The sequence below is a fragment of the Ranitomeya variabilis genome, chromosome 5 (genome assembly GCF_051348905.1).
Source record: "Ranitomeya variabilis isolate aRanVar5 chromosome 5, aRanVar5.hap1, whole genome shotgun sequence".
Classification (NCBI taxonomy): Eukaryota; Metazoa; Chordata; class Amphibia; order Anura; family Dendrobatidae; genus Ranitomeya; species Ranitomeya variabilis.
In genome coordinates, this window is record NC_135236.1 from 124,910,964 (window position 1) to 124,935,419 (window position 24,456).

At 43.5% G+C, this 24,456-nt stretch overlaps 1 protein-coding gene across 1 annotated transcript; it reads right to left on the reverse strand.

The window, feature by feature from the left end:
* Window positions 1-16,218: 16,218 nt before the first annotated feature.
* LOC143773405 (germ cell nuclear acidic protein-like) lies at window positions 16,219-22,168 on the reverse strand. Its single transcript, XM_077260865.1, has 12 exons — window positions 21,800-22,168; window positions 21,376-21,460; window positions 20,642-20,684; window positions 20,340-20,410; window positions 20,126-20,239; window positions 19,809-19,854; window positions 19,204-19,345; window positions 18,765-18,897; window positions 17,625-17,832; window positions 17,193-17,440; window positions 16,871-17,001; window positions 16,219-16,411 (listed from the first exon to the last, which is right to left on the reverse strand). Exons 1-10 carry the CDS (start codon window positions 21,872-21,874, stop codon window positions 17,356-17,358), a joined length of 1,002 nt encoding a protein of 333 aa, XP_077116980.1. The 5' UTR covers window positions 21,875-22,168; the 3' UTR covers window positions 16,219-16,411; window positions 16,871-17,001; window positions 17,193-17,355.
* Window positions 22,169-24,456: the final 2,288 nt, after the last annotated feature.

A 24,456-nucleotide genomic window follows, 5' to 3' on the forward strand; every position in this document is an offset into this window, starting at 1 on the left:
GGAAACTTTAATACAAATTTACAGTTTTAAAAAATTACATAGATTTATCAAATAAGACCAATATTCCTCTGTATGACACAAAAGCATACAGGACTTTGGCACAAGTAATTTACTGAGTATGTCTTAGGAATCTGGTTGGACCCCATGGCCAAGGAGTGGAACAATTGCTGTAGTTACAATAACTGCAGTGAGACATGGGAGGGCAGTGGTAGAGGTGCCACACACTGGCAGAAGAGGGGCAATGATCTGCCCCGATCTTCTGAAATTGGAGCAGTTGAGTAGTGCTCCTTGTTTCTCTAATAAGGAGATTGTAAAATGCTCAGTGCACTGGGTTCCTTATTCCGGCTAAATAAGAACATCCTGCTCAGTGGTACCAAGTATCCTAGGCAGTGCTGCCACTCGGGAGCCACATACTGGCAAAATTTTCAGGGCCCCCTTGAAATTCCACCCAGGCTCCACCCTAGCCCCGCCTCCACCCATCAAACCTTCCACAGTCCCATCACCCTCTCCTGGAAAAACTCCACTTCTGCACCGTGCTTCTCACCAATCACACATTAAGGCTATGTGCATACCTTGAGTATTTGCTTGCAGAAATTTCTACAAGGTTTCTGCATTTCTTGGCAGGAAAAATACTGGCTCAAATGAGGACTGCCCCAGGAAAGACCAAGAGTCACCTCTGGTTCTGAGGATAGGTTTATCTGAATCACCAGCCTCAGAAATCGCAGGTTAACAGCAGCTCAGATTAGAGACCAGGTCAATGCCACACAGAGTTCTAGCAGCAGACACATCCCTACAACAACTAAGAAGAGACTTTGTGCAGCAGGCCTTCATAGTAAAATAGCTGCTAGGAAACCACTGCTAAGGACAGACAACAAGCAGAAGAGACTTGTTTGGGCTAAAGAACACAAGGAATGGACATTAGACCAGTGGAAATCTGTGCTTTGGTCTGATGAGTCCAAATTTGAGATCTTTGGTTCCAACCACGGTGTCTTTGTGCGGCGCAGAAAAGGTGAACGGATGGACTCTACATGCCTGGTTCCCACCATGAAGCATGGAGGAGGAGGTGTGATGGTGTGGGGATGCTTTGCTGGTGACACTGTTGGGGACTTTATGCGTAAATATATTGAAGGGATATATTCGTATTTAGCTCACAGAAAATTTCCCTTTGTCTTAAAAAGTTCAAACCTTTATTATACCTTAGTTAAAAAGCCTTAATACATACAATAATTATACATCACACCAACACCACTAAAGAAAGAAAAAGATAACCAGGGGGGGTGCCTAACCCTAAACTGGCCTATCTCAACCTACCTACTTGCGGAGGTTGGCACCCTAGACCTGCGCATTGGCGCCCCCGCTCCTCGATGGCTGACCCTGCTATCCCTGTTGGGCCCTGTGGTGGCAGGGAGTGAGATGTTATTCAGGCATGTTATTCAGGCTGTGTAAGGGCTATTTGACCAAGAAGGAGAGTGATGGGGTGCTACGCCAGATGACCTGGCCTCCACAGTCGCCAGACCTGAACCCAATCGAGATGGTTTGGGGTGAGCTGGATCGCAGAGTGAAGGCAGAAGGGCCAACAAGTGCTAAGCATCTCTGGGAATTCCTTCAAGATTGTTGGAAGACCATTCCCAGTGACTACCTCTTGAAGCTCATCAAGAGAATGCCAAGAATGTGCAAAGCAGTCATCAAAGCACAAGGAGGCTACTTTGAAGAACATAGAATATAAGACATAATTTCAGTTGTTTCACACTTTTTTTGTTAAGTATATAATTCCACATGTGTTAATTCATAGTTTTGATGCCTTCAGTGTGAATGTACAATTTTCATAGTCATGAAAATACAGAAAAATCTTGAAATGAGAAGATGTGTCCAAACTTTTGGTCTGTACTGTATTACCACCACAAAGTGACTGAATACTACAATACTGGTCATTAATTAAAAAAAAAAACCACAATCCTAAGTGTCATTATACAGAGGAGCTCTGTATATACTGTCAGTGTACAGGTAATACAGTGATCACCAGAGACCTTATACACAGGAGCTCTGTATATAGTGTCAGTGTACAGGTAATACACCTGTATCCCCCTCTCACTTCATCATTTGTAGTCACCCCCAGACACACTTCATCATGTGCATTCCCCCTCCCCACCACTTCATATGTAGTCACCCTCACCTCCTAGACTTCATCATGTGCAGTCCCCCTCACACCCCACTTCATCATATTCAGTCCCCTGTTATGAACTGGTGGCCTAGGAGCAGCATGGACGAGCTCTGGAGTAGGTGGCCTCTATACTGACCGCAGACCCTGAACTTAACACATAAACTAGAAGTAGCCGTGGGATGTTCCTGTCACTCCCTAGACACCTCGTCACGGCCGGAGAACTAATTACCCCTAAAGAAAGAAACAGAAATACTATCTTGCCTCAGAGAAAATTCCCAAAGGAAAGGCAGCCCCCCACAAATATTGACTGTGAGAGGAGAGGGAAATTACAAACGCAGACTGAAAACAGAATTTAGCAAAGGAGGCCACGCTACCTAGAAAGAAAAGACAGGACAGAGTACTGTGCGGTCAGTATAAAAAATACTACAAAATCCACCACAGAGAATACAAAAATCTTCACACCTAACTAAAGGCATGGAGGGTAACTCTGTGACTCCAGAGCTTCCAACTTGGCTGAATAAATCTTTACACAGACAAAGCTGGACAAGAAAAAACATAGAAATTCACACAACTATTAAGTCCACCGCATGTGGACTGCAAAAACAGAGCCACGACTTATCTTTGATGATTTGGACAATCCAGAAGGAGAAACCAAGCAGAGATGTGGATCCCTAGAAAACAATGGACAACTGGCACTCACAGAAGGAAGGAGCCAGACTAAATAGCCCCGTCCAAAGTGGAAGCAGCTGATGACTGTTGTGAAGGACAAACAGCAGCACTACCACTTATAACCACCGGAGGGAGCCCAAGAGCAGAACCCACAACAGAATTCACAACAGTCCCCGTCCCCAATTGAAAATCTTTTGTTGAAGTTGAATAAAATGGTCCATGACAAGGCTCCAACCTGCAAAGCTGATCTGGCAACAGCAATCAGAGAAAGTTGGAGCCAGATTGATGAAGAGTACTGTTTGACATTCATTAACCCCTTTACCCCCAAGGGTGGTTTGCACGTTATTGACCGGGCCAATTCTTACAATTCTGACCACTGTCTCTTTATGAGGTTATAACTCCGAAACGCTTCAACGGATCTTGGCGATTCTCAGACTGTTTTCTTGTGACATATTGTACTTCATGACAGTGGTAAAATTTCTTCGATATAACTTGCGTTTATTTGTGAAAAAAACGGAAATTTGGCGAAAATTTGGAAAATTTCACAATTTTCAAATTTTGAATTTTTGTTCTCTTAATCCAAAGAGTTATGTGACACAAATTAGTTAATAAATAACATTGCCCACATGTCTACTTTACATCAGCACAATTTTGGAACCAAAAATTTTTTTGTTAGGGAGTTATAAGGGTTAAAATTTGACCAGCAATTTCTTATTTTTACAACAAAATTTACAAAACCATTTTTTTTAGGGACCACCTCTCAATTGAAGTCACTTTGAGAGGTCTATACGGCAGAAAATACCCAAAAGTGACAACATTCTGAAAACTGCACCCCTCAAGGTGCTCAAAATCACATTCAAGAAGTTTATTAACCCTTCAGATGTTTCACAGCAGCAGAAGCAACATGGAAGAAAAAAAATTAACATTTTACTTTTTAGTCACAAAAATGATCTTTCAGCAATAATTCTTTTATTTTCCCAAGGGTAAAAAGAGAAAATGGACCTCAAAAGTTGTTGTCCAATTTGTCCTGAGTACGCTGATACCCCACATGCAAGGTAGAACCACTTTTTGGGCGCACGGCAGGGCTCAGAAGGAAAGGAGCGCTGTTTGACATTTTCAAGCTAAAATTGGCTGGAATTGAGATCGGACGCCATGTCATGTTTGGTGAGCCCCTGATGTGCCTAAACAGTGGAAACCCCCCACAAGTGACCCCATTTTGGAACCTAGACCCCTAAGGAACATATCTAGGTGTGTGTTGAGCACTTTGAACCCCAAGTGCTTCACAGAAGTTTATAACGCCCGGGCGTGAAAATAAAAAATCCTATTTTTTCCACAAACATGATTGTTTAGTCCCCAATTTTTTATTTTCCCAAGGGTAACAGGAGAAATTGGACCCCAAAAGTTGTCCAATTTGTCCTGAGCACGCTGATACCCCATATGTGGGGGTAACCACTGTTTGAACGCATGGCAGGGCTCAGTAGGAAAGGAGCACCGTTTGACATTTTCAAGCTAAAATTGGCTGGAATTGAGATCGGACACCATGTCGCGTTTGACGAGCCCCTGATGTGCTTAAACAGTAAAAAAAAAACATAAGTGACCCCATTTTGGAAACTAGACCCCCTAAGGAACTTATCTATGTGTGTGTTGAGCACTTTGAACCCACAAGTGCTTCACAAAAGTTTATAACGCCGGACGTGAAAATAAAAAATTCTATTTTTTTCCCACAAAAATGATCTTTCAGTCCCCAATTTTTTATTTTCCCAAGGGTAACAGGAGAAATTGGACACCAAAAGTTGATGTCCAATTTATCCCGAGTACGTTGATGTCCCATATGTGGGGGTAAACCACTGTTTGGGCGCACGACAGAGCTCAGAAGGGAGGGAGCACCATTTGACTTTTTGAGCGCAAAATTGGCTGTGGCGTTTAGAGACCCCCTGCTGTACCTAAACAGTGGAAACCCCCCAATTCTAACTCCAACCCTAACCCCAACACACCCCTAACCCTAATCCCAACCCGATCCATAATCCTAATCACAACCCTAACCCCCAAAACACCCCTGACCCTAATCCCAAAGGTAACCATAACCCTAATCAAAACCCTAAACCGAACACACCCCTAGTCCTAATCTCAACCCTAACCTCAAAACCTAACCCTAATCCCAATACACCCTTATCCCTAATCCCAACCCTAGCCTTAACCCTAATCCCAAACCTAACCCTAATCCCAAATGTAACCCTATTGCCAACCCTAATCCAAACCCTAATCCCAACTCTAACCCTAACTTTAGCCCCAACCCTAGCCCTAACCCTAACCCTAGCCCTAACCTTAGCTCTAACCCTAATCCTAGCTCTAACCCTAACCCTAACCCAAGCCCTATCCCTAGCCCTAACCCTAAGGCTATGTGCACACATTGCGGATTTTGCTGCGGATCCGCAGCGTTTCCGCAGCTGCGGGTCCGCAGCAGTTTCCCATGAGTTTACAGTACAATGTAAACCTATGGGAAACATAAAACGCTGTGCCCGGTTTACATTCCGCAGCATGTCAATTCTTACTACGGATTCCGCAGCGGTTTTACACCTGCTCCATAATAGAAAACCGCAGGTGTAAAACCGCAGGTGAATCCGCACAAAAAACGCGGTACATCCGCGATAAATCCGCAGGAAAAACGCAGCGTTTTGGCCCTGCGGATTTATCAAATCCGCTGCGGAAAAATCCGCAGAGAACCATTCTATGTTATATGTGCACATATCCTAACCCTACCCCTAACCCTACTCCTAACCCTACCCCTAACCCTAACCCTACCCCTAACCCTAATTGGAAAATAGAAATTCATACATTTTTTTAATTTTATTATTTTTTCCTTACTAAGGGGGTGATAAAGGGGGGGGGGGTAATTACTATTTTTTTAATTTGATCACTGTGATAGGATCTCACAGTGACCAAAATAAAACAAGTGGAAGAATCTTCCTCTGCCGGCCGGCAGATCATGGCGGACGCACTGCGCATGCGCCCGCCATTCTCTTACCGGAACAAGAAGCCGGCGGCCAGCAGAAGAAACAGGAGGACCCAGGGACACCGGTAAGTATAACAGGGTCCCCGAATCCCCCTATTTCTCTGTCCTCTGATGTGCGATCACATCAGAGAACAGAGAATGACATCGCTTTTTTTTTTTTTTGCGGTCGCCGGTAAACAGTTAATTACCGGCGATTGCAAAACAGGGGTTGGTAAAAACCGACCCCGATCATGTTCTTTGAGGGTCTCGGCTACCCCCGGCAGCTGAGACCCCAAAGATCTTCCGGGTCCCGGGCGGCGGGCGCACTGCGCATGCGCCCGCCATTTTTTCCCCGGAAAAAGATGGCGGCGCCCATCGGGAGCCACGAGCAGCACCGGGGGAGATAGGTGAGTATTGGGGGGCTATCGGGGGCGATCGGGGACCGCATTTCTCTGTCTTCCGATGTGCGATCACATCGGAGGACAGAGAAATTAAATGGCAAATCGCGTTTTTTTTTGTTGCGACTGCCGGTAAACAGTTAATTACCGGCGATCGCAACTCGGGGGTCGGTAAAAACCCCCCAAATCATGTTCTGTGGGGTCTCGGCTACCCTCGGCAACCGAGACCCCAGAGAAAATCCGACTCTGGGGGGCGCTATTCACTTTTTCCACAGTGCCGTTAATTAACGGCGCTGTGGTTTAAGTACCCTTAGTGGCTGCCGTTAAAAGGCGTATTGGCGGTCGTTAAGGGGTTAAGGGCATAGAAATTCAAAATTGCTAAATTTTCAAATTTTTCTCCAAATTTCCATTTTTTTCACAAATAAACGCAGGTAATATCAAAGAAATGTTACCACTATCATGAAGTACAATATGTCATGAGGAAGCAATGTCAGAATCATCAGGATCCATTGAAGCGTTCCAGAGTTATAACCTCATAAAGGGACAGTGGTCAGAATTGTAAAAATTGGCCCGGTCATAAACGTGCAAACCACCCTTGGGGGTTAAGGGGTTAACCTACAATCTGCACCCCATCTTGACTGAAAAAAAACAGAAATGTAGAAATTTTTGCAAATTTCTTAAATAAGAAAAACAACAGTTTTGGTGAACAGCCATTTTCAGGTCTTTCCAGAGATGATCAATTGGGTTTTGGTCAGGGCTCACCAGTCAAGAATGGTCACAGAGTTGTTCTGAAGCCACTCCTTTGTTATTTTAGCTGTGTGCTTAGGGTCATTGTCTTGTTGGAAGGTGAATCTTTGGCCAAGTCTGAGGTCCAGAAAACTCTGCAAGAGGTTTTCATCCAGGATATCTTTTGTTATGAACTGGTGGCCTAGGAGCAGCATGAGACGTACTCTGGAGAAGGTGGTATCTATACTGACCGCGGACCCTGAACTTAACACCGCAACTAGAAGTAGCCGTGGGATGTACCTACTGATCCTAGACACCTCGACACAGCCGGAGAACTAATTAACCCTATAGATAGAAAAGTGAAAGCTATCTCGCCTCAGAGAAAATTCCCAAAGGATAGGCAGCCCCCCACAAATATTGACTGTGAGAGGAGAGGAAAAAACATACACAGGCTGAAAACAGGATTTAGCAAAGGAGGCCAATCTAGCTAGATAGAAAAGATAGGACAGAGTACTATGCGGTCAGTAATAAAATGCTATGAAATATCCACCACAGAAAGTACAAAAACTTCACATCTAACTAAAGACATGAAGGGGTATATCTGCCTCTCCAGAGATTCCAGCTGGACTGCATAAATTCTTACACAGATTAAGCTGGACAAGAAAAAACATGAAATGCACTGAACAATAAGGCCCACAAAATGTGGGCTGCAAAACAAGCAGGACTTATCTTGGTGAAAAGACCAGGAAGCAAGAGAGACCATGAAGAGATGTGAATCCTCCAGATACAATTGACAACTGGCACTCATTAAAGGGTGAAGCCAGACTAAATAGCCCAGTCCAGAGTGAACACACCTGATATCTGCTGTGAAGGACAGGCAGCAGCGCTACCACTGATAACCACCGGAGGGAGCCCAAGAACAGAATTCACAACAGTACCCCCCCCTTGAGGAGGGGTCACCGAACCCTCACCAGAGCCCCCAGGCCGATCAGGACGAGCCAAATGGAAGGCACGAACCAAATCTTCAGCATGAACATCAGAGGCAACAACCCACGAATTATCCTCCTGGCCATAACCCTTCCACTTGACAAGATACTGAAGCCTCGGCCTTGAAAAACGAGAATCCAAGATCTTCTCAACAACATACTCCAACTCCCCATCAATCAACACCGGGGCAGGAGGATCAACAGAGGGAACGACGGGTACCACATATTTCCGCAACAAAGATCTATGAAAAACATTGTGGATGGAAAAAGAGGCTGGAAGGGCTAAACGAAAAGACACTGGATTGATAATCTCAGAAATCCTGTAAGGACCAATAAACCGAGGCTTGAACTTAGGGGAAGAAACCTTCATAGGAACATGACGGGAAGACAACCAGACCAAATCCCCAACCCGAAGCCGGGAACCCATATGCCGCCGACGGTTAGCAAAACGCTGAGCCTCCTCCTGAGACAACACCAAATTGTCCACAACATGAGCCCAAATTTGCTGCAACCTGTCAACCACAGAGTCCACCCCAGGACATTCAGAAGGCTCAACCTGCCCCGAAGAAAAACGAGGATGAAACACAGAATTGCAAAAGAAAGGTGAAACCAAGGTAGCAGAACTAGCCCGATTATTAAGGGCAAACTCGGCCAATGGCAAGAAAGCCACCCAATCATCCTGATCCGCAGACACAAAGCATCTCAAATAAGTTTCCAAAGTCTGGTTAGTTCGCTCAGTTTGGCCATTTGTCTGAGGATGAAATGCGGAAGAAAAAGACAAATCAATGCCCAGCTTAGCACAAAAGGCCCGCCAAAACCTGGAAACAAACTGGGAACCTCTGTCGGACACAATATTCTCCGGAATGCCATGCAAACGAACCACATGCTGAAAAAACAACAGAACCAACTCAGAAGAGGAAGGCAATTTAGGCAAAGGTACCAAATGAACCATCTTAGAAAACCGGTCACAAACCACCCAGATAACCGACATCCTCTGGGAAACCGGAAGATCCGAAATAAAATCCAGAGAAATATGCGTCCAAGGCCTCTCAGGGACCGGCAAAGGCAAAAGCAACCCACTGGCGCGTGAGCAGCAAGGTTTGGCCCGCGCACAAGTCCCACAGGACTGCACAAAGGAACGCACATCCCGTGACAAAGAAGGCCACCAAAATGACCTACTAACCAAATCTCTGGTACCAAAAATTCCAGGATGGCCAGCCAACACAGAACAGTGAACCTCAGAAATCACTTTGCTAGTCCATCTATCAGGAACAAACAGTTTCTCCACTGGACAGCGGTCAGGTTTATCAGCCTGAAATTCCTGAAGAACCCATCGTAAATCAGGGGAGATGGCAGAAAGAATAACCCCCTCCTTCAGAATGCCAACCAGCTCAAGGACCCCAGGGGAATCAGGCAAAAAACTCCTAGAGAGGGCATCAGCCTTAACATTCTTAGAACCCGGAAGATACGAGACAACAAAATCAAAACGGGAGAAAAACAGGGACCATCAGGCCTGTCTAGGATTCAACCGTTTAGCAGACTGGAGGTAAATCAGATTCTTATGATCGGTCAAGACCACAATACGGTGCTTAGCCCCTTCAAGCCAATGTCGCCACTCCTCAAATGCCCACTTCATAGCCAACAACTCACGATTACCGACATCATAATTGCGTTCCGCAGGTGAAAACTTTCGAGAGAAGAAGGCGCACGGTTTCATCAAGGAACCATCAGAATTCCTCTGAGACAAAACGGCCCCTGCCCCAATCTCAGAAGCGTCAACCTCAACCTGAAAAGGAAGAGAAACATCCGGCTGACGCAACACAGGGGCAGAAGTAAATCGGCGTTTAAGCTCCTGAAAGGCAGAAACGGCCGCAGAGGACCAATTCCTCACACTGGAGAAGTTGGCAATGAAACGGCGATAAAAATTAGCAAAGCCCAAAAATTTCTGAAGGCTCTTCACGGATGTGGGCTGGATCCAATCATGAATGGCCTGAACCTTAACCGGATCCATTTCTATAGATGAAGGAGAAAAAATGAAGCCCAAAAAAGAAACCTTCTGTACTCCAAAGAGGCATTTAGACCCCTTCACAAACAAGGCATTATCACGAAGGATCTGAAATACCATCCTGACTTGTTTCACATGAGACTCCCAATCATCCGAAAAAATCAAAATATCGTCCAAATATACAATCATGAATTTATCAAGATAATTCCGAAATATATCATGCATGAAGGACTGAAACACAGATGGAGCATTAGAGAGTCCGAATGGCATCACAAGATATTCAAAATGGCCTTCGGGCGTATTAAACGCAGTTTTCCATTCGTCGCCCTGCTTAATACGAACAAGATTATATGCCCTTCGAAGGTCAATCTTAGTGAACCAACTAGCCCCCTTAATCCTAGCAAACAAATCAGAGAGCAAAGGCAAAGAGTATTGGAATTTGACCGTGATCTTATTCAAGAGGCGATAATCAATATAGGGTCTCAAGGAACCATCCTTCTTGGAAACAAAAAAGAAACCTGCTCCCAATGGAGAAGAAGATGGCCGAATATGCCCCTTCTCCAAAGACTCCTTAACATAACTCCGCATGGCGGCATGTTCAGGCACAGACAGATTGAAAAGTCAGCCCTTAGGGAACTTACAGCCTGGAATCAAGTCAATAGCACAATCACAATCCCTATGCGGTGGAAGGGAACTGGACTTGGGCTCATCAAAAACATCCTGGAAATCTGACAAAAACTCAGGAACTTCAGAAGCGGGGGAGGAGGAAATTGACATCAAAGAAACGTCATCATGAACCCCCTGACAACCCCAACTAGTCACAGACATAGATTTCCAATCCAACACCGGATTATGCACCTGTAACCATGGAAACCCCAGCACAATAGCATCATGCAGATTCTGCAACACCAGAAAACGACAATCTTCCTGATGGGCTGGCGCCATACGCATGGTTAGCTGTGTCCAAAACTGAGGTTTATTTTTAGCCAATGGTGTAGCATCAATGCCCCTCAAAGGGATAGGACTCTGCAAAGGCTGCAAGGAAAACCCACAACGTCTGGCAAATTCTAAGTCCATTAAATTTAACGCGGTGCCCGAATCCACAAATGCCATGACAGAAAATGACGATAATGAGCAGATCAGGGTCACAGATAACAGAAATTTTGGTTGTACATTACTGATGGTAACGGAACTAGCGATTCTCTTGACACGCTTAGTGCAATCAGAAATAACATGAGCAGAATTGCCGCAGTAAAAACACAACCCATTCTGACGTCTGAATCCTTGTCGTTCGGCTCTAGACACAATCCTATCACATTGCATAGGCTCAGGACTCCGCTCGGAAGACAACGCCATAGTGTGCACAACTCTGCGCTCACGCAAGTGCCGATCAATTTCAATGGCCAGAGACATAGAATCACTCAGACCAGCAGGCGTGGGGAAGCCCAACATAACATCTTTAACGGATTCAGAAAGACCCTTTCTGAAAATTGCCGCCAAAGCATCCTCATTCCATTTAGTCAGCACAGACCATTTTCTAAATTTCTGGCAATACGATTCTGCCGCTTCTTGACCCTGACACAGGGCCAACAGTGTTTTCTCAGCATGCTCTACAGAGTTAGGTTCATCATATAATAACCCAAGCGCCTGAAAAAAAGGTGTCTACATTAAGCAACGCCGGATTCCCAGGTTCCAGGGCAAATGCTCAATCCTGGGGGTCACCACGCAACAGAGATATGACAATTTTAACCTGCTGGATGGGATCACCAGAGGAACGGGGCTTCAGAGCAAAAAACAGTTTACAGTTATTTTTAAAGCTCAGAAATTTAGACCTGTCCCCAAAAAACAGATCAGGGGTAGGAATTCTAGGCTCTAAAACAGGAGTCTGCAGTCTGCACGATATAATCAGAAATACCCTGTACTCTAGCATCAAGTTGATCCACACGAGAAGCAAGTCCCTGAACATCCATATCAGCGCCTAACTCCTGAGCCACCCAGAGGTAAGAGGGAAAAAAACACAACAGAGTACAGAAAAAAAAATGGCTCAGCACTTTCTTTCCCTTCTTTTGAGATGCGGTTAACTCATTGTTGGCCAGTTGTACTGTTATGAACTGGTGGCCTAGGAGCAGCATGAGACGTACTCTGGAGAAGGTGGTATCTATACTGACCGCAGACCCTGAACTTAACACCGCAACTAGAAGTAGCCGTGGGATGTACCTACTGATCCTAGACACCTCGACACAGCCGGAGAACTAATTAACCCTATAGATAGAAAAGGGAAAGCTATCTCGCCTCAGAGAAAATTCCCAAAGGATAGGCAGCCCCCCACAAATATTGACTGTGAGAGGAGAGGAAAAAACATACACAGGCTGAAAACAGGATTTAGCAAAGGAGGCCAATCTAGCTAGATAGAAAAGATAGGACAGAGTACTATGCGGTCAGTAATAAAATGCTATAAAATATCCACCACAGAAAGTACAAAAACTTCACATCTAACTAAAGACATGAAGGGGTATATCTGCCTTTCCAGAGATTCCAGCTGGACTGCATAAATTCTTACACAGATTAAGCTGGACAAGAAAAAACATGAAATGCACTGAACAATAAGACCCACAAAATGTGGGCTGCAAAACAAGCAGGACTTATCTTGGTGAAAAGACCAGGAAGCAAGAGAGACCATGAAGAGATGTGAATCCTCCAGATACAATTGACAACTGGCACTCATTAAAGGGTGAAGCCAGACTAAATAGCCCAGTCCAGAGTGAACACACCTGATAACTGCTGTGAATGACAGACAGCAGCGCTACCACTGATAACCACCGGAGGGAGCCCAAGAACAGAATTCACAACAATCTTTGTACTTGGACGCATTCATGTTTCCTTCAATGGCAACCAGTCATCCTGTCCCTGCAGAGGAAAAACACCCCCATAGCATGATGCTGCCACCATCTTGTTTCACTGTTGGGATTGTATTGGGCAGGTGATGAGCAGTGCCTGTTTTTCTCCACACATACCGCTTAGAGTTATTATCACCAAAAAGGTCTATCTTCGTCTCATTAGACCAGACAATCTTATTTCTAATAGTCTGGGAATCCTTCATGTGTTTGTTAGCAAACTCTTTGCGGGTTTTCTTATGTCTTGCACCGAGGAGAGGCTTCGTTGGACCACTCTGCCACAAATGCCTGACTGGTGGAGGGCTGCAGTGATAGTTGACTTTGTGGAACTTTCTCCTATCTCCCTACTGCATCTCTGGAGCTCAGCCACAGTGATCTTGGGGTTCTCCATTACCTCTCTCACCAAGGCTCTTCTCTCACGATTGCTCAGTTTGGCTGGACGGCCAGGTCTAGGAAGACTTCTTGTGATCCCAAACTTCTTCCATTTAAGGATTATGGAGGCCACTGTGCAATTAAAAACCTTGAGTACTGCAGAAATTCTTTTGTAACCTTGGCCAGATTGGTGCCTTGCCACAATTCTGTCTCTGATCTCCTTGGCCAGTTCCTTTGACTTCATGATTCTCATTTGGTCTGACATGCACTGTGAGCTTTGAAGTCTTATATAGACAGGTGTGTGCCTTTCCAAATCAAGTCCTATTAGTTTAATTAAACGAAGCCGGACTCCAATGAAGGAGTAGAACCATCTCAAGGAGGATCACAAGGAAATGGACAGCATTTGACTTAAATATAAGTGTCTGAGCAAAAGGTATGAATACTTATGACCATGTGATATTTCAGTTTTTCTTTTTTAATAAATATGCAAACATTTCTAAATTTTTGTTTTTTTTCAGTCAAGATGGGGTGCAGAGTGTACATTAACGAGAAAAAAAATGTACTTTTTTGAATTTACCAAATGGCTGCAATGAACAAAGAGTGAAAAATTTAATTGGGTCTGAATACTTTCCGTACCCACTGTATATAGCTGTTTTGTGATATCTTGGACATTGCAACATTACAATCTGCACACATCATCAGCCATAATGTCTATTATGGCAATTTTGAAGGAGCACAAGTAAGTGTACAGTCAGCTTTTGAAATTGATATTTGAGAAGCAGGAAGTATCACAATGACTTTGACAAGGACCCAGTTTGATGGCGATACAACTGGGTCAGAGGAACTCCAGAACGGCAGGTTGTGTTTAGTATGTCCCACTTAGTACCTGCCAAATGTGGTCCAGAAACTACGACCGATGAAGCTGCAAATAACGGTCCACAGGCCTAAGATCCTAATACTTATATTAGGCCCTGCCACCCCACTCAAACAGGAGCTATCATGAAAAATGACAACTCTTTTTTTATTTTAACATATTGCCGATAATATTTCCGGCCTCAGGTAGGCTTCTGAAATCATTGCACATGGGCAGTTAATTTTTGGGCCTGCTTGCAGCCAGAACCTCTGGCCTAGAGTGAACACCAGGTTGGCAATGTGATGTGGGCAGAGAGGTGAAGGAATGGATATTGGCAAGGAACAGAGGGATGGCCGGAGTGGTGAGGTAAGTATGAGGGTTTTTTTATATTTTTACATCTTATACTTATTATGCTCTGAGGTCTAGAAAGTCCACAGAGCAGAATAGGGAACATTCAATTCACAGAGAATCAAATGTCTGATTTGTCAAATTCAGATTTTGTCAGGTCCAAAAAATCTGCAGTCAAAATATAAGTTAAAATATTAGTAAAGTTTTAGTAAGTTAAGTTATTCAATAGATTGTATTGTTTACTCAGTCTACCCATGAAAGTAAACCCATAAATATATATGCATATAGAAATAAAATGTCTGCTCACCTGTATTAATGTGTTGCACACACATAGCTTTACTTATAGGTGCAACTTATGGTCACCAGGATGAACACAAGTGACGTTTTTAGTGTAGAAAATTACAAATTGACCATGTCCGTAGTCTTGCACTCCATCGGTGAGCCACACATTTCCATACTTGTTTTCATTACTGTTGGTGTATAGGAATGTTTAGGCCACACTCGCGTACCATCGGGAAGGCCCCTACTCAGCTGGGCCCATTATCTCTGATCGCTCTGTCTTTCACCGTTTGTCAAAATGGGAGCCTTCTGTGCTCCATTTGTAATAAACAGTGGTCAAGCAAGCGCACAGCTGTGCTGTTAATTCTATATAGAGCTCCCATCGATCTAGAAACTGTGTATAGATGGTAACATCTTCTTACCACAATACATCTTTACTCTAGTTAAAAAAAAAACAAGTTCCCTATGTAATTATTCATGGGTTAGTTGTCAGATTGTGTTATAAATTTTCTTTAACTTTCCTCACTTGCCACGCCATGCCAGACATGGTGTCAGGCAGATTCTGCACCTCAGCAATCTGAAGCTCCTGAGGATGGCCACTGGACACAGGAGAAGGAGAAAGATCAGGAATACATGTAAAGAAGAAGACCGGGCTGTGGGTGCTGACAAGGCACCAGGTTTGGAACTGCTGGGGCCAGGCCTACTGTTGCAAGGGGGAAGGAGATGGGGAACTGAGCAGAACCTTGACCTGTGTAGAGGGGGCGTGGTGAGACAGGGGAGGATAAGAAGGTTAGTGAGGGAAAAGAGCGGGCTTTCCTTCCAGAGAGAGGTGTCAGTGAGGACCGGCGCTGAGCCGTGAGAAAAGATAGGACGCTCTGCAGAGATAAAGGTTGGGTACAGCGAGGACCCTCAGACTTCGTGGAGCATGTGGAGGAGCGCACGCCAAGTAGAGGATTGCCGTGGACTACTCTTGGCTGTGCAGCAGCATAACATACTAGGGGCTCAGTGGGTCAGACAAGTGACTGCCCGCTGCCACCAGAAGGAGACCGACCTGTTAGGTGGGGAAGCCGGAAGAACTCAGCACCGGCCTCAGCTGCCAGCCAGCCACCCAACCCAGGAGAAGAGAGAGGCACCCAAGTAACGCTAAGTGAAATTGATATATAACCTGCCACCTTTAGTTGTTCTTCCCCTTTCTTTCCCTCGGCAACCACCTGATTTATTTCCTGTTGCTACATGCTTGGAGGTCTATCCCTGTAACAATTAAATCAGTGATTGTTTTCCCGTTAACCCTTGCTCTGTGCCTCTGTGTCTCTGCATCCAATTACCTGTGTTACATACACACAGTATCTTTTTAGATTTTGTTTTTATTTGGGGTTGGGTGATGGAGAATATATATATTTCATATGGGTACAGGTAGAAGAGGTATAGGGTATAGCTGGGGGTCAACCTTTTTTGCTTTTCTTATTTTTTGTTGACTCTCTTTTTTATTTTATAACATTTTCTCAGCACTCTATTCCTCTTCTTCTGCAGTAGGTCAACAGTTGGTATCATGAGTTGCTCTTCTGGGCTTTGGGAGGACTTTGGTATATAACAACTCTCCATTAGCAGCAGTTTTAGTCGTAATCACTGCTTGGAGAAGTCACGTTGTTCACCATGTAGATAGCCTTCAGAATAACATGCAGACCATGAGCAGGATCATTTTGTGCATTAATGCTTTTGTAATGCGCTCTACAGAGAAAAAAAATACAATTACTATAAAAAGTAAATATACTTAACACACATAGATAACACAAGTGCAAACCTGCTAGGCCATATTGTAGGAAAGGCTCAATGAATAAATGCCTCAGAGCTTTGGAGATTGTACCAACTATAAGACCTAAAGTATCTCCACCACCCAGGCTGACTCTTCTTATTCATCGACCCAGCAATTTCCAGTTGCCCCCTGCCAGCTACTATTTATATGTATGGTATTTTATCCATTTCTGATCTCCCACATTTATAAAAAAAAAAGGATTTTTGAAGATTTTTCACGAATTGTGTTCATTTAAGAATATAAAGAAATGTATGTGTATGTTTCTCTTGTCTGGAAGATCTGAAAGGTGCAGTAACTTCAATCCACCCCTAACAACCTGTGACTCCTATCAAAATGTCATATTTTTTGCTAAACGATTGTGATGTAAAACTTACCTGTGGAGTCACAGAAATTTTCAAGATCTCTCAATCCTGGAATATCAATCCTCATCCTAATAGATATGGATACAATGGGCACATGTTGCGCTCAGTGTTTTACTTCAAGTTATTTGTATGGAACCAGGAACCTAAAGATGAGGAATGAAGAATCAAAATGAATGAAATATGCTGTTCCATGAAACACAGTGGAAACTGCAGTGCCTTCGAGGACACGACAAAAAGCGTCTACTGGTCCTAAAGATTTCCTAAAGCACCAGGTCCTGGGGTGACTGTATAAATACACTCCTACAATGAACATATAAAGAATATACACACTTACATTTGGTAATGGAAGCAATAAATTGCTTCTGTTTGACAGTACAGCCTGGATTTTGTTTCTGCAGGTTTTGTTGGATTTTTCCAGATTCTGGTCTTATATCTGGAAAATGGGTCTCCTTGAGATGTAGATGGAGGATGATCTAAGGAGACAGATGGTCCTAACCTTAAGCCGTGTTTTGCATTGTAAGTTTCCCTCCACATTTACGGCAAAATGTTCTCTGTTCACTGATTTTCGTGAAACGGCCGACTCTAAAAAGACAGAAAGTACATGGATTGGCAGTCAAGAAAGGATAGAAATATCAGTTACTGGAGGAAGAGAAAGGATTATTCATGGAAAATTAGATCTCAGTCATCTGTGATCTCCTGGTAGCAGAATATAAATTGCATTAATGTAGTTTCTTTAGAATTATATAAGAAGAAAATATCTCCTTACCTGTATCCACACCCTGCACACACATAGTTGTATCGGTAATTAATGTCATACGCATGATACATTCTCACAGGTGGCAATTCGGGGTGAACATGTATGAGCTTTTCTGTGTAAGATGTCCAGAGTGGCCCATGTCCATCATTTTGCACTCCCTCAATGTGCCAGCAGGCGACATGGCACAATTCATGTGCCAGTGAATCTCTAAGGCGCTCTAAAGATAGAAAATATATAATTACGATAAGTCAAGAAGATATTTTACATCACAATTGCAAACCTACTAGACCATAATATATGAGAGGCTCAAGAGACATTTGCCCTGGAGCTTTGGAGGTATAGGACCTGAAGGATCTCCATTACTCAGGCTGACTCTTCTGATTAATCGTCCCAGTAATTTATAGTTGCATCCGTGGCAGTTACTATCTATGTGTATTTTATCCATCCACTGTTTACCTCCAGATCCCTCACTATTAAGAAATAAGGGGTCCCACAAGGATTTTCAATGATCACAACTGATGAACAACATATAGCCATGCATGTGTGTGTTTCTCTTGTTTGGAAGCTATGAAAATTGCAGTAACTACATTCCTGCCTTAAATGGAAGCTGTCATGTGAAAAAACATTATTAACCTCCAAATATGGAGTTAATGTGCAGGTTAAAGGTGTTCTGAATCTTCCCGACACCGGCACTTAGGCCAGGAGGAAATAAACATTGGTCCCTCTGGCAGCGTTCAGCTTCCAGTCATAGCAGCGGCACGGGTTCAGTCACTGCTCTGTGTAAAGTGAGTGGCATCTGTAACCCACCCCCTGTGACTGACTGACAGCAGCTTAGCATTAGACCTGGCTGTCAGTCAGTGCCGGGGCACGGTTACAGCAGCAGCTCGCTATACACAGAGCAGTGACTGAACCCTTGATGGTGCCGTCCCTATGACTGAAAGCTGCCTGTTAATTGAATAAAGTTCATTTCCTCCCAGCAGTGGAGGTCTAAGTGCCGGCACTGGGCAGGTTCAGAACGCTGTTAACCTGCAGATTAACCTCATATCGGCAGGTTAATAGCGTTTTTTCACATAAAAGGTTCTCTTTAACAACCTGGTACTTCTATCAAAATTTTATATTTTTACCAAATGATCACTATAAGAAACTTACCTGCAGAGTCACAGACTTTGTCTGAGAGTTCAATAAAGGAATACTGTTCCCCGTCCTTATAGATGTTCGTGCAGAAAGCAGATGTTGCCGTCAGTCTTTTGCTCCACTTGAATGTTATTTTGGACTCAGGAAGCTGAAGATGAGGAATTAAGAAATAAAATACATTATATCTATAATTCAACGTAAAACAGCATTAAATGCAGTCCCTTCTAGGACACTACAAAAGGGAGGTATAAGTTGTGACTACTGGTCCTAAAGACACCCGTAGGCACCAGGTCCCGGGGTGACTGCTACCTCCTCTGCACCAGTATAACTGCATTTACATAGAGGAACAGTAAAGGTCTTTGATAATATATACTCCACCGACATTTACATGAAGAGTTACAGATATAGCAGAATATAGATGAATATATACAACCCCGGGATTGTAATATTTTACCTCGTTCTCAAACACGGTGCTGTTATAGAGCTTAAACAGCCGTGTAACCAACTCATGTTTGTAGCTCTGAAAGTCCTGCATGTATTTAGATGCCGGAGATGTGATGTCCTCTATAAAGCAGCCCTGGATGGTACAAATAGGCCTGGAAGAACAGAAGATCATACATGAAGCCTTAGGTTATATCTCAAAACATACAGAACATTTACCTATTCATTCCTTTCCCCTACAATGTAGAAGGGATTTCCCAATTAAGTATCGCGTCACCCAAATGGTAGAAGGTCAGGGGCACAAATACAATAGGGTCAGCCAGCAATAAGCTACAAGTCGGGGCAGGTGGATTATCAGCATTGAAATAAACCTCTCAAAAATGTCAATACAAGAATCCAATATCATCTCTATGTCAGTGGAGCTGCAAGAGCTTCTTGGGATCCAGGATTTATACATGGCAGAGAGGAGGGATTATCTACACCCTGACATAGATTGGGATGTAAAACGAGGAGATGTGGGAGTGCTGGATTTTGGGAACTGAGCTGATGACTGAGGATATCCACCAGTAGGGGGCACCACTTCTCGTTTATAGTGTTTCATAGCTTTATATAACTTACTGCTCCTCTGAGGTGGATCTCTCCAGGCATCCAGATGATTCTGTATCTGGAAGGAAACATGGAGCAGTGAAAATAGTGCCATCTTTGATAAGTTTTACATTGAGGCATCTATATAATATTGTTACAGAGATTAGGAATATCTACAGCCCTTGATTGAAATAGAGTGAAGAGGCACCAGAAATTAATGTGCAATTCTACTTTTTACTCCTTTGTCCACTTGTTGGCTATCAGGTGAAGGTGCATTGTTAAATTATCTTTAGGGGAAATGTATGTAATCTGTATAGATTGCGGTATAAACCATAATATTGGACACTGACCAGTGACAGGAGATGATGGTTCTATTATGATACAGTCATCGTCATCGCTGTCAGTGTGTGGAGGTCCACACTGCTCAGGGGTATCATAACCCTCGATGTCAGAAGTCCTGAGACCTGTGAATATCACATAACAGAACAGAACATGGATCAATGGACTGTGTCAAATACCGGAAATTTAGGTTGTGTCTAGAAAACACAGCTAATTAGTCCTTACTTTCGCGAGATGATATTTTCTCCCCAGAAGAATACTCATCATCGTCAGAAATAACAATGACATCAGTGGAACTGTGAAAACAAATGCAGAAATAGGAATCAGTGGGGAAAATTCTAATGTTAAAAATGAATGAGATTATGGATTAAAATTATTGGTATAAATGGATCAGATGAAGCAATTCAGAGCCCAGGAACCACAAGAGTCATATTATATAAAGCTGGAATGAAGGACACCGATTGTCCCCAATAATGTCTACCAATGGGACCTGAGCTCAGAGTTGGAGAAGATGTGATTCATCCTACCTGAAGAAGTCATTGCTACATGACGGGAAAGATGTTATTAGTTCTGAGGAAGAAACAAAAATGAATATATTAGACTGTTATTATGGATAACAGCAGTAAGTGATAATTAAAACGGACTACTAGGACTTCAGAAAACTTCTGATGATGGGGCCAAACTGTCATCATTATCTTTTTTACCAGTTACAACTAAAGCCCCCATCACACTAAGCGAGGTCGCTAGCGAGATCGCTGCTGAGTCACAAGTTTTGTGACGCAACAGCGACCTCAGTAGCGATCTCGCTATGTTTGACACGTGGCAGCGACCAGGCCCCTGCTGTGAGATCGCTGGTCGTGTCGGAATGGCCTGGACCTTTTTTTGATCGTTGAGGTCCCGCTGGGTAGCACACATCGCTGTGTTTGACACCTTACCAACGACCTCGTTGACGACAACGTCTCACAGGACGTCCCTCATCGAGGTCTGAATCGTCATAATAGCTGCCATGTGACATCGTTGTACAGGTCGCTACAGATCGCTGCTGCGTCGTTGGGAAGATCTCACTGTTTGACATCACACCAGCGACCACATAGCGACGCAGCAACGATCCCTGACAGGTCGTATCGTTGTCGGGATCGCTTTAGCGTCGCTAAGTGTGACTGGGCCTTAAGTCCCAATGAATGAGACACATTTGTTCTAGTAAACCCATTATTGTTAGGACACATATCAGCAGGGGCTAGATTGCATTGGAAATCAGTACCTGGGTCTATAGGTGTTATCCCATTTTTTAATCCACCTTCCGTTTGATAGTTCGGAAGTCTTGATCTTTTCTTGGGGGGATGGGACTAGAAAAAGAGAAGAAATATAAGACTCGAAATGTCACATAAATCATAATGAACATCTGGGTATGAAAGGGTATGAAAATAACACGCAGGGTCAGTTCTGGCTTTTACAAGGAGCATTTTATTCTTATAGAATAGTAATAATATATTTATTAATATAATTGTCAGTGATGGTCTATTAAGATGGATATAAACTCCCCAAACAGGAATATTACTCTTCATTATCCGCTATTAAGGAGATAACAATCAGTAATATTGATCATTCTAACAAGTCGTCACATAAATCATCATAGATGATAGATTAGTATTACATAAGAATAATGCAGAAAAGTGACGGCTCACCTGATGGAAATCCACATCACTGCTGTTCTCTGAATCCGATATAATAATACGCTTACAGCACTTTTTATTCGCCATACTTGCACTCACTTAACGCCACAATCCTCACTCTCCAACGCCTTAAACAACCCTCAACGGAATCAGGGGTTACACAGCATCTAGAACTGTCCGGTAAATTGTGACATCACTGTAGTGACACCATCAGCTCTGGACCATTGTCACTGTGACCTCAGCACATATACAATTATAAGCTGCTAGATATGTCTAGATAGGAGGCTGCACTAATACTCCCAAACACTTATTCTAATCACATGGAGTAATAATAATGGGATGATTATTTGTAAAAAGTGTTGTTTTGTATTGGAGAATGCAGCCTAGATTTCTCCCCTCACTCCACTTTTATTTTCTTTCCTTCTCTCGCCTTGATCTTTCTTATTTTATCATTGCTATTATAATATCTTATAAGGTATAAATTTACATGTCTGTTTCCCAAATCTTATTGTGATGTTTATCGTTTCGGAAACTTTAATACAAATTTACAGTTTTAAAAAATTACATAGATTTATCAAATAAGACCAATATTCCTCTGTATGACACAAAAGCATACAGGACTTTGGCACAAGTAATTTACTGAGTATGTCTTAGGAATCTGGTTGGACCCCATGGCCAAGGAGTGGAACAATTGCTGTAGTTACAATAACTGCAGTGAGACATGGGAGGGCAGTGGTAGAGGTGCCACACACTGGCAGAAGAGGGGCAATGATCTGCCCCGATCTTCTGAAATTGGAGCAGTTGAGTAGTGCTCCTTGTTTCTCTAATAAGGAGATTGTAAAATGCTCAGTGCACTGGGTTCCTTATTCCGGCTAAATAAGAACATCCTGCTCAGTGGTACCAAGTATCCTAGGCAGTGCTGCCACTCGGGAGCCACATACTGGCAAAATTTTCAGGGCCCCCTTGAAATTCCACCCAGGCTCCACCCTAGCCCCGCCTCCACCCATCAAACCTTCCACAGTCCCATCACCCTCTCCTGGAAAAACTCCACTTCTGCACCGTGCTTCTCACCAATCACACATTAAGGCTATGTGCATACCTTGAGTATTTGCTTGCAGAAATTTCTACAAGGTTTCTGCATTTCTTGGCAGGAAAAATACTGGCTCAAATGAGGACTGCCCCAGGAAAGACCAAGAGTCACCTCTGGTTCTGAGGATAGGTTTATCTGAATCACCAGCCTCAGAAATCGCAGGTTAACAGCAGCTCAGATTAGAGACCAGGTCAATGCCACACATAGTTCTAGCAGCAGACACATCTCTACGACAACTGTTAAGAGACTTTGTGCAGCAGGCCTTCATAGTAAAATAGCTGCTAGGAAACCACTGCTAAGGACAGACAACAAGCAGAAGAGACTTGTTTGGGCTAAAGAACACAAGGAATGGACATTAGACCAGTGGAAATCTGTGCTTTGGTCTGATGAGTCCAAATTTGAGATCTTTGGTTCCAACCACGGTGTCTTTGTGCGGCGCAGAAAAGGTGAACGGATGGACTCTACATGCCTGGTTCCCACCATGAAGCATGGAGGAGGAGGTGTGATGGTGTGGGGATGCTTTGCTGGTGACACTGTTGGGGACTTTATGCGTAAATATATTGAAGGGATATATTCGTATTTAGCTCACAGAAAATTTCCCTTTGTCTTAAAAAGTTCAAACCTTTATTATACCTTAGTTAAAAAGCCTTAATACATACAATAATTATACATCACACCAACACCACTAAAGAAAGAAAAAGATAACCAGGGGGGGTGCCTAACCCTAAACTGGCCTATCTCAACCTACCTACTTGCGGAGGTTGGCACCCTAGACCTGCGCATTGGCGCCCCCGCTCCTCGATGGCTGACCCTGCTATCCCTGTTGGGCCCTGTGGTGGCAGGGAGTGAGATGTTATTCAGGCATGTTATTCAGGCTGTGTAAGGGCTATTTGACCAAGAAGGAGAGTGATGGGGTGCTACGCCAGATGACCTGGCCTCCACAGTCGCCAGACCTGAACCCAATCGAGATGGTTTGGGGTGAGCTGGATCGCAGAGTGAAGGCAGAAGGGCCAACAAGTGCTAAGCATCTCTGGGAATTCCTTCAAGATTGTTGGAAGACCATTCCCAGTGACTACCTCTTGAAGCTCATCAAGAGAATGCCAAGAATGTGCAAAGCAGTCATCAAAGCACAAGGAGGCTACTTTGAAGAACATAGAATATAAGACATAATTTCAGTTGTTTCACACTTTTTTTGTTAAGTATATAATTCCACATGTGTTAATTCATAGTTTTGATGCCTTCAGTGTGAATGTACAATTTTCATAGTCATGAAAATACAGAAAAATCTTGAAATGAGAAGATGTGTCCAAACTTTTGGTCTGTACTGTATTACCACCACAAAGTGACTGAATACTACAATACTGGTCATTAATTAAAAAAAAAAACCACAATCCTAAGTGTCATTATACAGAGGAGCTCTGTATATACTGTCAGTGTACAGGTAATACAGTGATCACCAGAGACCTTATACACAGGAGCTCTGTATATAGTGTCAGTGTACAGGTAATACACCTGTATCCCCCTCTCACTTCATCATTTGTAGTCACCCCCAGACACACTTCATCATGTGCATTCCCCC

Excerpts from the sequence above, each read along its gene's own strand:
- LOC143773405 (XM_077260865.1), bottom strand. The coding sequence starts at position 21,874 with ATGGCGAATAAAAAGTGCTGTAAGCGTATTATTATATCGGATTCAGAG. Across the intron at positions 21,461-21,799 it reads GTGATGTGGATTTCCATCAG|TCCCATCCCCCCAAGAAAAG; the intron begins GTGAGCCGTCAC and ends CTCTTTTTCTAG. Across the intron at positions 20,411-20,641 it reads TGTAGCAATGACTTCTTCAG|TTCCACTGATGTCATTGTTA; the intron begins GTAGGATGAATC and ends TTGTTTTCACAG.